General features: G+C 49.8%; 1 protein-coding gene across 1 annotated transcript in view; it reads right to left on the bottom strand.

Annotated features, from left to right (window-relative positions):
* MXRA8 (matrix remodeling associated 8) overlaps window positions 1–15,142 on the bottom strand; it is a 32,683-nt gene extending 17,541 nt beyond the window's left edge. Inside the window, exons 1-4 of the mRNA XM_019511837.1 lie at window positions 15,020–15,142; window positions 3,008–3,031; window positions 1,804–2,112; window positions 1,075–1,176 (exon numbers count right to left, since the gene is read on the bottom strand). Of these exons, the coding sequence (XP_019367382.1) occupies window positions 1,075–1,176; window positions 1,804–2,112; window positions 3,008–3,031; window positions 15,020–15,068 (484 nt within the window). The 5' untranslated portion in view covers window positions 15,069–15,142. The remainder of the gene's footprint in view (window positions 1–1,074; window positions 1,177–1,803; window positions 2,113–3,007; window positions 3,032–15,019) is intronic.
* Between the last annotated feature and the right edge of the window lie 30 nt (window positions 15,143–15,172).

Genomic DNA, 15,172 nt, shown 5'->3' on the forward strand with positions numbered 1-15,172 from the left:
GTGCCCACGTCCCCCCACATCTTAGTGTCATCAGCAAATTTGAACAGGGTGCTTTTCACCTCCTCGTCCAAATCACTGATGAAGATGTTGAACAGTGCGGGCCCGAGGACCGAGCCCTGTGGGACCCCACTGCCCACGTCCTTCCAAGCTGTTCTTGCTGATGAGCAGACGGGGGCTCATGGAGGCAGACTGAAATCGAGGAAAACTTGGGTACTGAACATAAGAAATGATGCAGCCCCTTCTGTATCCCATCCCCTTGCCTCTTGTAAGGTTGATAAAAGCACTAAGTGCTTTGCTGCCTCCTTATCATAGGCAGGTTCATCTCTTTCCTGCTGCTCTATCCTGACAAGGTGGAGGCTAGCAGGAAAGGAGGGTGGGCATCTCCATCTCAACCACTGAGGTCAAGCAAGGTCCTGTCAGTGACCGCTCCAAGGAACTTTGCTGTCTAGCCTGGATGCAAGGCATGCTCGCTAGCAGGGGGTTCCCTTGTCACAGTGGAGTGGTAACTTTGGAGACCATGGTGCCAGACAGGTCTTTTGGGCCAGACTTGCTGTTGCTGAGGAGGCTTCTCTAATGGTGGGTTGGGGCAGAAACAGGCCAGGGAGTTAATCCGGCATGGGGTGGGCAGCAGGCCCACCCCACCCCGGGGTCCATCATAAGCATTTCATATAATAGGTCACTTTCATGGTTTGGTGTGAGCCCAGTAAGCCAGGAGATGGGCTCATGGATAAATGCTTCAAATAAAATGGAGGGCTGGGACACAGGAAGATGCTGCAGTGAGCATGGGCGGCTCCTGATGTACAGCAATGAGTTCACTTGCTGCAAGGATGTCCCAACCCAGCAGGGCCTGCCATATGGGTAGAACCCTGCCTCTTGTGTGGATCCCTGCTCCTCATGTCAATGACACAGCATCAGGAGCAGAGATCCCCCTGCCCAAAGTGCTGGGCTGGATTGGGACTAAAGTGGGCAATACACATGGCACAGGGCTCTTGGTACCCAGAGTTTTTGCCTGACCAAGGCCCCCTGCAGCAAGGAAACAAAACCCATCTCCTACATCAGCGTATGCACCTTTACCTTTCTTGGTGACGTCCAGCTGGATTTTCACAGTCTTATACAGGTGGCAGTAGTGATGGTGGAGGTTGCAGGAGTAGATGCCTCTGTCACTGTCAGCGAGATCTAGCACAGAAGGATGGGAAAACGACTGTTAACATCAAGCTGACAATTGGTTTAGGTTGTTTATGCACACTAACTTAAATTAGGTTAAACAGGGTCTGGTACAATGAACCGTTCTTGTCAGGTACACTAACTGTCACCTGTATTTGAGTGACAGTTGTAGAGGATGTGGTGCAGAGTGATTAAGGCCTCATACTGCAGCTCCAGAGGCCTGAAAGCCCCTGCAAGAAACCAAGTGCACATGGTAGCATAGATGGGCCAACTGGTACTGTCAGTCCACAAAGCTAGCTAGCTCACTGGAATGGTACAGACTAAACTGCACTGCTTTGGTTCAGGATTAGTGTGTGTGGTGCAGCACGGCAGGTTTGAGGGCCTCACTGCCAGGCAGGGAAAGTTTGCAGAGTGCACATAGCTTAAGACACTCAGAGCGGTTGCAAGAGGAGTTTCTGTTTTAAAATGGACGTCCTTCACGTGTGGTCTAGAAACCTATGTCTCAAATGATAGCATCAGGCTGACATCCCTATTGGAGAGGCTCAGCGAAACAATAGCTCTCAAGTACAGACCCATTCGCTCATGGAGCCGAGCTCTTGCAGAAGCAAAAGGGAAAGAGATGGCTTTGGTTCCTGGTACCTTTGATCACCAGTGAGAAGTTGCCATCTGTGAACGCGTTCTCAGGCATGAATATCCTCCCTTTGTTGTAGGAGCTGTACACTCGCTGCTCCCCAGCTGAGTACATATCACACAGCCTCTCTGACTTGTAATCTCCATAATAGTTGCTGTACAGGTCCCAGTGGACCACGCGCTGGCGGTCATTCAGACGGTCCTGGGTCCAGACCATGCGGTAACTCTTGCAGGGCAGGACAGTCTGGGACCCCGCTGGGGCACTGATGTTTGTCACAGAGACCACAACACTTTCTGGGTTTGATAAGTCAGCTGGGACTGTGAGGCAGGATAGGAGAAAGAGAAAGAGGTGTTATAGGATCATAGGAAAGCAGGGCTGGAAGGGACCTCACAAGGTCATATAGTTCCCCCTACTCAAGGCAGGATCATCCCTTATGGGGTATTTGTTTTAGGGTGGGGAAGCAGGATGTCCTTTATGGATTTTAAGGCAACATCAGTCTTAGCAAAGTAAGCTTCTGATGCACTGATGTGCCTCTAAAGCCCCTCCTGACTCCATATTTGCCTCTCCCCTATTCCCTTCTTTGTTCTAATTCTCTCTTCGCCGACTTAACTTCCCTGCTTGTTATCTTCAGTAAGCAGGGCCCTCTTCCCCCACAGCCTGCCATACAGCTTAACATCAGGCCCACGGTCTGAAGAACTGCATGCTTACATTTGTGCCTGCTAATTCCCACTTGAGTGCTTCAAAGGCCCCGACTTTGGGAAGTGCTGAGCATTTGCAAATCTCCCCCATTCCCTTCCTCCTCCCCCACTGGAAGGCACGATTTTCAAATGGCGTCTAAATTTAGCCCAAAGCATTCTGCCAGCTTCCCAATACCAGAAGGTTCAGAGATCCTTAATGAGAACTATCTGAACAGCATCCAAACGAATCACAGTAAAAATCAACCCTCGGTCTGGACCCCCGTCGTAAGGAAGCACAGATGCTTCACAGGGAGAACTCTAGCCCACAGTTTACACCTATGACTTATCTGATTTCTCTGCCCTTCTTACTCCTGACCTCCAGTTGTACAAAAAGTGGCCTTTCCTCTGCATGGGGCTGAGATCCTGCTCCCGATGAAGTCCACAGTAAAACCCCAATGCATTCAACGAGAGCAGAGTTGGTCCCAACACTTCTAATGATCAAAACCGTAAGGTGGAATAGAAGGATGTCACTTACCGGAGTACAAATGAACAACAGACCCTGTTTAAAAGAGAAGAAAAGACTGTTATTCACAACACAAATGGCTGAAACGTCTTATCTAGAAGCCATCACTCCTTATTACAACCTCCCTTCATTTCTTCTTCATCCGTACTGTAAAGTAATGCGTGGCACCAAAGCTCTCCCAGCCAGGCTGGGCCACCCTGCGCGGTGTGCTATATAAACGAATCGACAACAGTCCCAGACCCAAAAGAACTAAGACAAGACAAGAGCAACAAAAGAATCAGCAAGTTGCAGTAAATGCATGAGACAAAATCACAACGATGAGAGAATTTGGCCTTGATTTTCCCAAATAACAGGACACGCCAGAGTAAACGAGGAGAGAGTTTACCATGATCCTACACTTTGCTCATAGCACATGAAGCCCCAGCAATCTCCTGCTTTCCCATCTTGTTCATTTCCTGTATGCCCTTCTGTTCAATATACCCATCCCCTGGTCTCTGTGCTAGTCAAAAGGAATAAAATAAACTGGAAATGTACTACCGACATGCTCACCTGGTTTGTGGCCACACTGTTCCCACCAGATGCCTGCTAGGCCATTTGCTCAGTTGAAGAGAAACAGGGATTGATTCCTGTTCATTCATTCACCTCTTAAAGCCCACCCTTCATAATCCAGCTAACTCTTCCCCTTGAACAGTCATACAGAAGGAGATACTCACTTACCTGCATACCTTAATTCTGTAGATTAAAAAAGAAATCTAATCAGGAAGACAAACAATCATTATTAATTACAGCAGGTTACTTTGGATCACCCTGAACCGACGCAACTGTTCCATCTGCTCACTTCTTCACAGTATTAGTGGAGCTAAACGGCTGAAACGTTGTACCTTTTCTTCCAGCAGTTACACCAGCTCAACTCTATTCGCATTGGCATAGGAACGGACAGACAAAACACATCCATTCAGTGGATGCAGGTTACTAAGCAGTAAGTCATAGACCCCGACCCTTTTAAAATGCTCTCTTGGTATGTTTGTTCACAGCCCATATAAGCAGTGAACCAATGCATCTCAAAGCGAATAAACAGGTGCAGTGCAGCAGCTGAGGTCTAATCCTGTGAGGCGAAGGCAATGGGATGAGAGAACATTCACGATCGGGCCCTAAATGCGCGTCTAAGATAGGGTGAAGTTACGCGTTACACTTAGATCATATTAAATCTGTGAAACGTGAAGCAGTGGTAAAATTAAACCAGTCTATGAGCAGTTCCATGTTGAGGGTTATTCCTGTTTCTTGCCTTCACAGCTCTGACTTGCCACTAAGGGGGAGGGCAAGGGTGTGGGTAGGAGCCAAGATACCTGGGCTCTACCCCTGCTCTGGGTGTAGGGAGCCCTGGGAACAGTGCATTCTGGGATGCTGGAGGATTGCAGATTGCTCGTTTTATCTCTATGGAGCTGACCCTAACACGAGCTAGGTAGCCTTGCCCAGAGTTAACCCTCCCCTCAAGTGGCATAACTTTGAGATACTCAGAGGGCACTAAGCATGAGTTAATGAGCTTTCATGTGCAGATGTTTGCATTTTTAGTGCCCTTAGTATGGCCTAAGTGGGGAACTTCATCCTTCCTTACTTCTATTTCTGCAACTTAGAGAAAAGATCTGACTTCAGAGATGACTTGCAGTGATTCTGCTTTAGCTCAAAAGATGGAGACCAGGGTGTTCAGAGTGGAATGGCTAGGGATCGTGATCTCACAGGATCATTGGCTTTTCTGAAGCATTTACTAGGCCTTCCATCCTGGGGCAGCCACAGGCGCCCTTTCAGCTGTAGTCTGCTCAAGTGCTGTTTCCCAGCTGTAAATTTACATAATGAAAGCTACAGCTTAGCCTCACAGCTCAGGGCTATAATCAGTTCTGGGAACATACTTCCTGGAACTATCCCCTGGGCCCTCACACCACAAAGAGCAGAAAAAGACCATCCCCTGAAAAAGTTCCTCTACTAGTACCAACACAGCAGCTCCATCACCAAAAGCAGTGGCAGGAAAACCAGCAAAGACAAGCTGCTGGTAGTTGCTGGCATAGCTGCCAATGCAGTGCACAGACCTGCTCTGCACAGGGTTAGACAAGACAGCAGTTGAAGGCTCCCACCGACGGGAGGTCTCAGGAAAAGGTGCCAGGAGAAGGCACGTCCAAAACGTTCCCTGGCGAGAGAGAGGGATCATAACAACTGGAATACGACTATCAGCTTGGGATCTCTCCACTTGTTCCAGATGTTTAGGGTACTCTGCGGTGCCACACTCACTACGTAATAGATAATGAGGCCTTTGGTTATGGTAAGAATGTAGGCTGCTTGGGTGCGGCCCTTGCGGCTGATCATTTGGAGCTGGAGAGGACCCTGGGTTCACACACGAGGCACCCAATGTCCTCATTGATCTCAATGTCCTTACTGATCCCCATTCTCTGATGTGAAGGGGAAAAGTCCCACCCTTCTCACAAGTGGTCAGTAGGAGTGTGCGACTTAACCATGGCCCTATGGGCCAGGTTCAACAGGGGGCTCCACTGGAAAAGTGGATTAGCAGCCAGGAGGTGCTGGGTGGCTTGTGGAATTAGCAGTAGAATATGGAGCCTTTGCTTCCTAGGACACCAGTTTAAATCCTTCTCAGGACTGTGCTCTTTGCTGGCTGCGTGAAAAGTTTGGTAATTTCACATTTATTCCTTCCTAGCAGGCCCCCCACTTTGTTCTCCCACCTAAGATGCATGAACTTGGACACTCAACTCCCATCCTGTTTCCTTCAGGTCAGAGTTGATCCAGGAGAGACAGGCAGGGAAGGCTGCATAGCCACTACACTGGGCACTGGGTCAAAAGATGCCTGGCCTCCCAGACTATGAATCTGGCCCCTGCCAGGAGAGCTAGCAGCACCAGTGCTGGAGTCGACTTAATTAGACGAGTCCTGTGATTCCACAGAAGGTAAAGCTGATATTAAGGAGAGCAAGGATCCTTTGGACAAGCACCATATCCATAGCGCAGAAACCTGTCCCACTTCAGACTTAGTGGCTGCCACCATTCAGGGAACAAACCTTCCCAAGTTGAGAGCAGGCCCTTGAAAATCTCCACCCTGCCCTTGTATATCCAGTTCTGATGCAGCACAGACTTTCAGAGCATGGGCAGCCTTCTCAGCCCACATGACTCAGACCCACAGGATCTGAGATATGAACTTCTTGAGAAATGAACTTTGCTGACGGGCCCAGAACCTTCTGCCTTTTATGTAGGATGGCCCAGGGAGGTCTACAGACATTGTAAATTGAAAGTAGGATTCAGGCTGAGAACACAATGACATCATTCTTTGTAACCATCTGTTAACCATTCAACCCCAAAAACGGGTTACAGCAAGAAAATCACTTGCTTTGTCCTACTCATGCCATGGGCACAATACCCACCGGACAAAAGCTGCACTTTTCTCTTCAGCCCTGGAATTTACTCTTTGCAACAGGGAATACATTAATTCCAAAATGACACTTCTTTAATCACGCCCACAGAATATACGTTTATTAAAATAAACCGCTCTTATGCCTTCCGTCATCCAACAAAGGACTGGCAATGATATCATGGCAGAAACATGGTCGGCTGTTTGCACGGCAACTGCTGACTCAGAAAGTCTCCAAATGGAAGTCACCCTGCTACACTTATAGCTGCAGTTTTACAGAGAGGACAAACCCCTTGCAAAAGTGTTGGTGTAGCCTGACGCACTAGAAAAGAAAAGGACACCACATTCCCAAAAAGAAAGAGCAGCCCCTTCACTGGAGGACCAAAGCCGTGGAGTATGAAGCACTTGATGATACCCAAGATAAGACTATGGCTCTTCGTTTTGGGCAGCCAGGGCACAAACACAGCTTAAGGCAAGAACTACATGACACTTCAGAGCACCTTCTGCCTGAGCTTCTCAACTTGCTTTCAAGACTTGGATACGGTAAACCTCATATTATCCCTGCAAGGATCATTTTCACCAAACTGAGGCACAAAGGTTAAGTCCTCAATCCATGTTCACTCTGTGGACTGGGCAAATCTGTTAAGCCCTAGGTCTATGCGGCATGACTGGACCACACTCCAATTACTGTGATGGTCCTAAATTTACATCACAGCCTCACCATAAGTCTGGGTGAACTGACGGGCTGAACAGAAGTTAGACCGAGACAGACTTCAGCCATTCACTCCAGCGGCCACTATTGATCCTGGTCCTTGTGAGACAGACCTGGTGTAGCGGTGGGAGAGACCGGTGCTCCCAGAGTTGCAATGAGTGCCCAGCCGTTGAAGCCAACAGGGTTGACATATAACATGCAATGGGGCAACTGGGTTCTGCCACATCAGGTGCAAGGGGGCATCATGTCATCCCACTGTGTCACAAGGTGATAGTCTCAGGTACTGGGGGGGCACTGCAAGGCTGACGTATCAGGATGCACTGCTGCTCACACCATGGCAAGAGAAGTGACCTCGTGCCAGGGCGGCGCAGGAATTTGTGTCTCTGGGGAGAACAGCTACAAGTTGGCTCGCTGTGTAACTAGGGCTTTCCAGACCTCATTTTACTGCTCATTAACTGGGATTGATTGGGTGCCACAGGAATATCCACTCATGGCCAAGCAACAGGAACGCATTTACTTTTCCCTTTTCCTCTTTCAACTTAATGTAAAAAACATGGAGGCCAAATGCAGCTCTATAAATCTGACAGCTGACAAAGACATCCAGCTAAGCTTTCCAAACCAGGACAACCTCCCTGTGCTCCAGCCAGTGGCCAGCCCCATGCCTAAGCTAAGAGTAGCGCAGCCCCCCAGCTCTGGATTATTTTATTATGCCGGGTTTACCTACTGGCATGATAAGGACCACCCAAGCCCTGACTCTCAGCTCTATCCACAAGGGCCTTTTGCCAGGACGGGCTCTTAGTCTTGTCAGCAGGCCACGTGCATTTCTGCAGCACGCTTCAGAACGTGGCTGTTCTGTGAAACAAGGCTGCAGTATCCTAGTGTCTGTAATGCAAGAGCAACAGCTTCTGGGGGAAAAGTCCCCATCAGCTTCCCTTTAGTTCCCCTACTAAAGCCCCTTATGAGCGCTCCTTAGAGGGAAGGCAGCAGCCAGGGCTAGTGCTTGCATAGAAGGACTCCCCGGTCCACTCCCCAGCTCTATCACTCACACACTCAAGTCATTTCACCTCTGTGCCTCAGTTTCCCCATCTGCAAAGCAGACACTTGTGCCTTGGTAGCATCACTTTTACCTTATTTATACTGATTTGCTGGGAGGGGGGATCATTGACACCAAGTTCCAGCCACTGAGTACGGATGCAGTCAAAGACATTAGGCTAAATTAAGGTACCTGTGCTGAGCTCAGCACCAGATATAGGATAGAAAGAGAGAAGGGTGACTTCGTGCCACCTTGGCATTCCCAGTCTGATTTTGGGGGGTGGTTCTGGACTGCCTTCACCACGTGAAAAGCTAGAGCAGCACGAGGGTCTTCCTTAACCGATCCTTGGTGCCAGGCAGCCATTGAGACAGGTGACAATCACTGAAGAACATCTGGGGAAATGGGGAATACAGAGCTTTTACTTTAGCTTTATGGTGAGCCAGTCCCCAGGGACTAGTGATGGCTACAGTGCAACCCCTTTCCACTGAGAGAGTTCACATGCTGGAGGCCACTGTCCTGTGACATCAAGGGCCAAGCTGCCTACTGACTCCAGGAGATGGAAGAGAAGAGCCGAGCGCACTGGCTTCCCTCGATGCCTTGCGGACCTAACACAGACATCAAGTTATTGTCGAGCACAAATGTAGAGGAGGCTCAGCTGTAAATCAGAGCTTGGCTTAGAAACCCACAGAATCTGGAAAGTCTCTGGACCGTCATTTGTCAGGAAGAGACAAGAATTCAAGCAACTGAGCTCCAAGCGTCCTGGACACAAATTGGCAGTTAAAGGGAGGAAAAAAACCCAGCCCTTTTCTCTCCTCTGGGTCTTCTGCCTCCAGACCTCGGTCTGCTGCGTGTGACCTCAACTGCACTCAGCAAATGGGCTCTATCCCCAAATCCTGCTTTCCCAGTTATTGTTTATTTAGCACAGAAGAAGTCAAGTACAAGCTGGTAAATCACGGCACGGATGAAACCAGCAGCCTTTGGAATCAGACAGGCTACAGACTTAGGACATTTACACACATTCAGGGAGCCTGCTCTGACACACCATGTTGGAGCAGATGCAATTAACTGAGTCTGCAGGAGCACGCAAATTGCCGTGCTCCAGCAGCCTCGTGCATCACGTGTATCCGTGGCGCAGCGCATCTCTGCACTGAGAAAATGGCAGTGGTGAGCTTTGAAATAAAACATGTTTGATGTGCTTTAGTTCAAAGCACACCACCACCATTTTATCAGAACGGGGATGCACTGCACTGCTGGTACGCATGACACATGAGCACTTTTAATTAGCATGGCTTGCTAATTCAAAGTGCTCAGTGCCGCATCGGGACCACATGTAAAAATGCCCAGCCTAGGAACACAAGCCAGCCCAGCAAAGGGCAGAGCCCAGTGTGTAGGCATGCCCTGTCTTTGGAAAACAAAGATTTCCCAAGCTGGCCTGGGGCACAAGCCACAATATCCAGAGCCCCAAGAGATCAGGGGTGTTTGGAGTTCAGTATAATCCATTTGCAAAGTGCAGGCTGGGATGGAGTTGTGGACCCTGATGCTTTCCATCCTTTCCAAAAAGACAAACAATACAGGGTTGATTTTTTTTTTGATCTCTAGTATTTAGCAATGATTTGAAAGACACTTCTTTACACAGTAATGAAGAGATCTAGGTCCAAGATCCAGGTTGAGAGGGCAGTGTGAAAGGAGGCAGGAAGCCAAAAACAGGAGGAAACTAGAACAGGCGGTGAGGACAGACGTGGGCAGGATACAATGAGAACAGCAAGGCCAAATGAGACAAGGGTGTAAGCAAGAGCAGCGCTATTCTTCATGGTACAGCACCCCCTCCCCAAGGTAGTCCAAAATCATGAGTCACACTCTTGAAAGTCATGAGATTGGCTTAGAATCAGGGGTTTTGGGGGTGGGGGGTAGTATTTTGCCTTGTACCTTCTGAGCCCCTAGGGAGCATTTAGGTTACCTTTACCAGCTCCTTCCTAAAGCCATGGAAGCCAGAAATTTACTTTTAAAACATGAAAGCCGAGACTTATCGTGAGTCCTATCGTATGAACCTCAAGGAGCTGGGGCTCTAAGAACACCACTAAATATCGTGAGTGTCGGTAACCTGCATGAGAGCAACAGAAGCTGGAACTTAATGAGGTTTGTTTAGCAATTCTGGAAAGCAGAGATACCCTGCAAGTACAGCCTGCTAATCCAGCATCGCCCACTCCAGCCATCCAAATCGCACGAGAAAGGTGCGCACATTTATGAAGCTGGCTTCTAAACAAGCAAAATAATAAATGTACAGCTCTTTATACTCACTCTCTGGCTTGAAGGGGTCCTGTTTCCCAGCTCTGCTCTGTAGCTGTGGGTCTAGAAACATGTTTTCCTTTTGGAACATTAATATTCTGCTATAATTGCAGGACTCCGGAAGCTAAGGTTTGAAGCCACGCACCGTGAGAATAGGCAACTGTGGATATACTACAGTCTGCAATATGGAATCTGACCTTCATGAATGAGGGCAACCCCTGGGACCCCTGCAGCTATACCTTGTGTCCTAACACAACCGGGGCAGTCCCAAAAGCGAGGGGCAACTGGCTGGGAGGCCTATATGGTGCTTCTACTCTTAGGCCAAGAAGAAACTGGGCGAACAAGGAGCAAGAGGCCAAGTCGCTGAAACACATGCCTTGCCCTTGTCTCTTTTGTGGGGGGTGTCGTGGGAAAGAGGTTGCTATTGTTTCACCTACCTGACTGCATAAAGAAGCTTAATAGTTTCTCTAAATCTTTATTGAAAGTGTGGGGCAGTTAGAGGTTGGTTTAATATTCTTAACAATTATAAATCTATAATATTTTATTTTAAACAAGACAGGCGACATTTAGGTTGGAGATTAGGAAGACCTTTCTGACTATGAGAATGGTCAAGCAGCTGAACAGGCGACCTAGAGTAGTTTTGGAATCTCCCCCCCACCGGAAATGGTCAAGGGCAGGTTAGACAGACATTTGGCTGGGATGGTAGAGAAGTAGTCAGCTGTGTTAGTCTGAAGTCAGTCAAAAGGCACCTTTATAGACTCACTAACTAAGATATGCACATAAATAGAGAGTGCGCTAGCTTTCATGAACCCAAGTTCACTTCCGCAGAGGCTGTCCGGAATGGTTTAGTCAGGAACCATCCTGCCTTGAGCAGGGAGCTGGACTAGATGGCCGCATGGCGTCCCTTCTTCCAGCCCTACTTTCCTATGATCCCACCTCCCCATGGCTCACTCAGCTCTGCCCTCTGCGCAGCCAAAATAGGAGACCATCCTTCTCGCCTCCCCTCATTGAACGGCATCTCTGTTGCATGCTGAAGGTGACTGCGATGCTGAGAAGGGGCTGCTGCCCTGACTGAGAGCCTGTCTCAAAGCTCATCAGCACACCAGGGGCTCTGTTGCATCAAAGACTAACAACAGGGGATAAAAGACACTGGCAGGCGGTATTAGAGCGACACAAGAAACCTGGCTAGCAGCAGGGTGCGTAGTCTTCGCGAGGGGGTTTGCCGGCAAACAGATGTATATCCATGACCTGTCAAAACAAGCGAGGACATGGCTCTGCCTTCTCTATTCACACTGCTTCTGATCCTGTTCCACCAAGGTCCACAGAAACTTTGCCAGTGACCTCAGGAGGTGAAGGATGAGGCATACAGCCTTGTACAGCCAGCGGCACCACCATTCTGCCAGAGACACCCAGCTCCCATCAGCTCAGCCTCCAGCTCCCAGCTGCTCCTACTTTCCTCCAGTCCCTTTCTCCTTGACCATCTCACTGCCCATTTTCCAGGCCACAGAGCTGGGTCCTGGGTAGTGTAACTATCTGAATGCCACGGCAGCCCAGCCAGCGAACAAGGGACACAGGAATACGCATGATCTACTGCACAGGGCTTTACCGCTTCAAAGCGCAGTGCAATGCCCTCGGGAATGAAGTGTTAGCACTCCTGTTGTACAGACAAGGAATCAGAGCCACACAGATGTTAAGGCCCAGGCTTCTGAAAACAGATACTGATTTTAGCTGGCTCGTCGTGGGGTGTCCAACTTGGAACCCCCTGGGCACGATTAGCAAAGGAGATGGCCCCAGGGCTTGCCGTGATTTCACCCCAGGCTCTGAAGAAAACCTCAGCATGGGTGACATGCCCAGGATGACAGATGACAGCACAGCCAGGACCAGAACCTGGGAGCCTCCCTTCCTGGTCCCTGCTTTAACCGTCCCCGCACGCCCCTTCTGAGCACTGCTTGCTAGACACCTGTGCACGGACCCAGGATGGTGGTGCTTTCTTCCCACTGTGAACCCTCTGCCCTAAGCCTTTAAGCCCCTTTCCAAAATGGAGACTGCATCTTCCTTGTGTCAGGGAGGGAGAGTTACAGTCTGGCAGGTGCTGAAAGAAGCCAGTGGAAACTCCAAATTCCTCACTTTCCTCATCACGGCCCCCCACCAAGCCTTTAAAGAGCCTCTTTAGAGCTGTTACAAAGTCAGTGCAAAAGGCAGATACTGCTGCTGAGTTAATCTCATGCTTCCTTGGAAAACAGCAGCAGCTTCGCGCCGGCTCTGCTGGGACCTGACAGGGTGTCAGCAGGGCTACTAAGGCTTATGGCACTGTGGTAGCAACTGCAACACCAGTGAGCTCAGCTCAGGTTGGGCAAGAGCTCTATTAACCAGCTGACGCAGCAGAGGGAAGTGACTTTTGCCCATGTTTTAGGACAGCCAGTTGGGGTCAACAGTGAGCGATGCAAAGTGCTGGATCCCGGAAGCCAAAGCAAGCATCATCCGCTCGGCTCCTTTCTCCGAACGGCCTGGAGTGCAAGCGCTAGACTGGCTCTTGGATTAAGATCCTCCGTGCATTGACGCTTGATTGTCAAACCAGGGCTTGGTCTGGTGCTTTGAAGTCTCCAACTGAGAGGGCCTCTTCCCTTCCCTAAATAGCTCCTGGATTCTAATTTCTCAAGAGCAGGTTTTGCTCCTGCTTTTGGAGAGCGAGTTTGGGACTCCTGAAGCCTTCCCCACCCATCCGCCTCTAACTTCCAGCACCTTCCCGCAAGCGGGAACGTGCCTGCCCATCGGAGAGAAACAAAAATGTGCAGCCTCGGCAGAACGTGCAAGCCCTCTGCCGGCCCAGGGAGCCGGCCAAGCCCTTGCCAATGGCCATCTTGGCTGCGCTGCGCGCCGGATCCCTCGCAGACGTAGAGGGGCTTCTCGCAGACAGCTCAGATATTCGCTTTGCTTTGTAAACACTCCTCAGCCCTGTGCGCTTTACGCTGGCAAGCAGCCCGGGGAACGCTGTGCGGAGCCGTGCCGAATGGGGCTCGCCTTTCCCCGTGCGAGATTAACACTTGAGGGTGGAGTTCCTCTTCTGAGCCTCATCTCAACAAACCGAAGAAGGGGCCTGCATTCCCCGCTGCTTCTTCAATGAGGCTTTAATGGGAGCTTGGTGGTTATGGCCTCCTGAAGGGGAACTAGCTGTGGAGACAGCCTGGCTGGCCCCCGCACGGGCACCTCTCCAAGCTGCATCCACACACCACTGCCAGCGCCCCTCCATCCTGACCTGTGGCCCTGTTCCCCCAGGGCTGAGCCTCCGCACAGCTCTGCCAGCGAGGAACAGCAGCGCGACCTGCTATTGCCTCAGGCTTTGCCAGTGCACCTGAATCTCCTGGCTAGTAATCCGGCTGGTTCACCCTCCTCAAACATACCCCTGCCCTTCCTGCTCACCAGCACCGCAGGCCGGATCTGCACCGCACCCTTTCATGCCTGTGCTGAATCCACTGCAGCTCGGCTCATGCCCTGATGTTCTCACCTACAGCCTTTCCATTTGTTCCAGTCCTGAGGTGCTGCAAACTAGGGATGACTTGCTGAGATTGAAAGCCATCTTCCAGGGGTTGAACTGAGAACAATCCAACCCATTGCATCTGTGACTTGAGGGACATAGTAATGTCTGGTCTGGTTAACCACAGGCACTGTGTAATGGGCTCTATGGGGGGTTGTGAATAGCAGGGGGGTGCTCTGGTCCCGAAAGATCTTGCACTCATCCTTTTCAGGTGCCAGGCTCTGCTGTCTGGCAGTAACTGAGTGCTTCTGTGCTTTCCTCAAAGAGATGAGCAATGCTCACTCATGCCTGGCTTTTCTCAGCCCGAAGTGTTGCTAGTGCCAGTCTGGGCTCTGGGGTATGAGGCCCTGCTATTTCCCCGTGAGCCATTTCACATCAGTATGACCGTACTGGGGTTTCCCAACTGCCGAGGCTCTTACAGAGCACTGGGGCAGCTCATGCCCTCTCTGGAAAAATACTTTGAGAGAAGGCACGAAGAATTTAGTGCATCTCCCTGAGACCCTCATAATTCATCTTTGCCTATTTCCTGCAAAGCAAATCCTTAGCAAACCACTCTTACCTGCACAGAGCACACACTGTTTTCATATTTCTCTGCTGAGCACCCAAAATTACCACTGGATTGCTCCTGCCTTACCCAGGAAGTACAATGCCGCCTGGGAGCAAACAATTCTAACTCCTTTCAGGCCCCAGAGCAAAACCCTGGGGGTTTTCTTTTTAATTCACTGCCCTTTCCTCCACAGATCAGGACATCTGGTTGTGAAACAAACTTCAGAGAGAGAGACCATGGACAGTCCCTCAGTAGTACTTAGATAACTCTGCCCTCCCCTCCCCACCCCTCCCAACAAACATTTCTGCCCACAAAAGCCAGGAGCAATCCCTCTATCCCATCTGAGCCTTCCCTTGCCCTGCACCCCAGAAACAGAGAACAAGATAAGTCTGAACCAAACCGCTGACTTAACAGTTTGAGCTCTCCCAAGTAAACTCCAACCCCCTGTCCTCTCCAGGTGCACTAAAAGACAAGCAAGAAAGATGCTGATCACCTATACGCTTACTTTGCAGAAGCAAAAGCTGCCACAGGAGGAGTTTTGCAAGTTGCTCCATTCTTCAGCCTCTGTGCGTTTCTCTCTCTCCCGAAAACAAGTCGTCAAAGTCTTCTTTTTTCTTTCTTTTTTTTTTTTTTTTTTTTTTTTTTTTTAAAAAAAATA

This window comes from Gavialis gangeticus, unplaced genomic scaffold (assembly GCF_001723915.1).
Source record: "Gavialis gangeticus isolate Ggan-Ray unplaced genomic scaffold, GavGan_comp1, whole genome shotgun sequence".
In the NCBI taxonomy this organism is placed as follows: domain Eukaryota; kingdom Metazoa; phylum Chordata; order Crocodylia; family Gavialidae; genus Gavialis; species Gavialis gangeticus.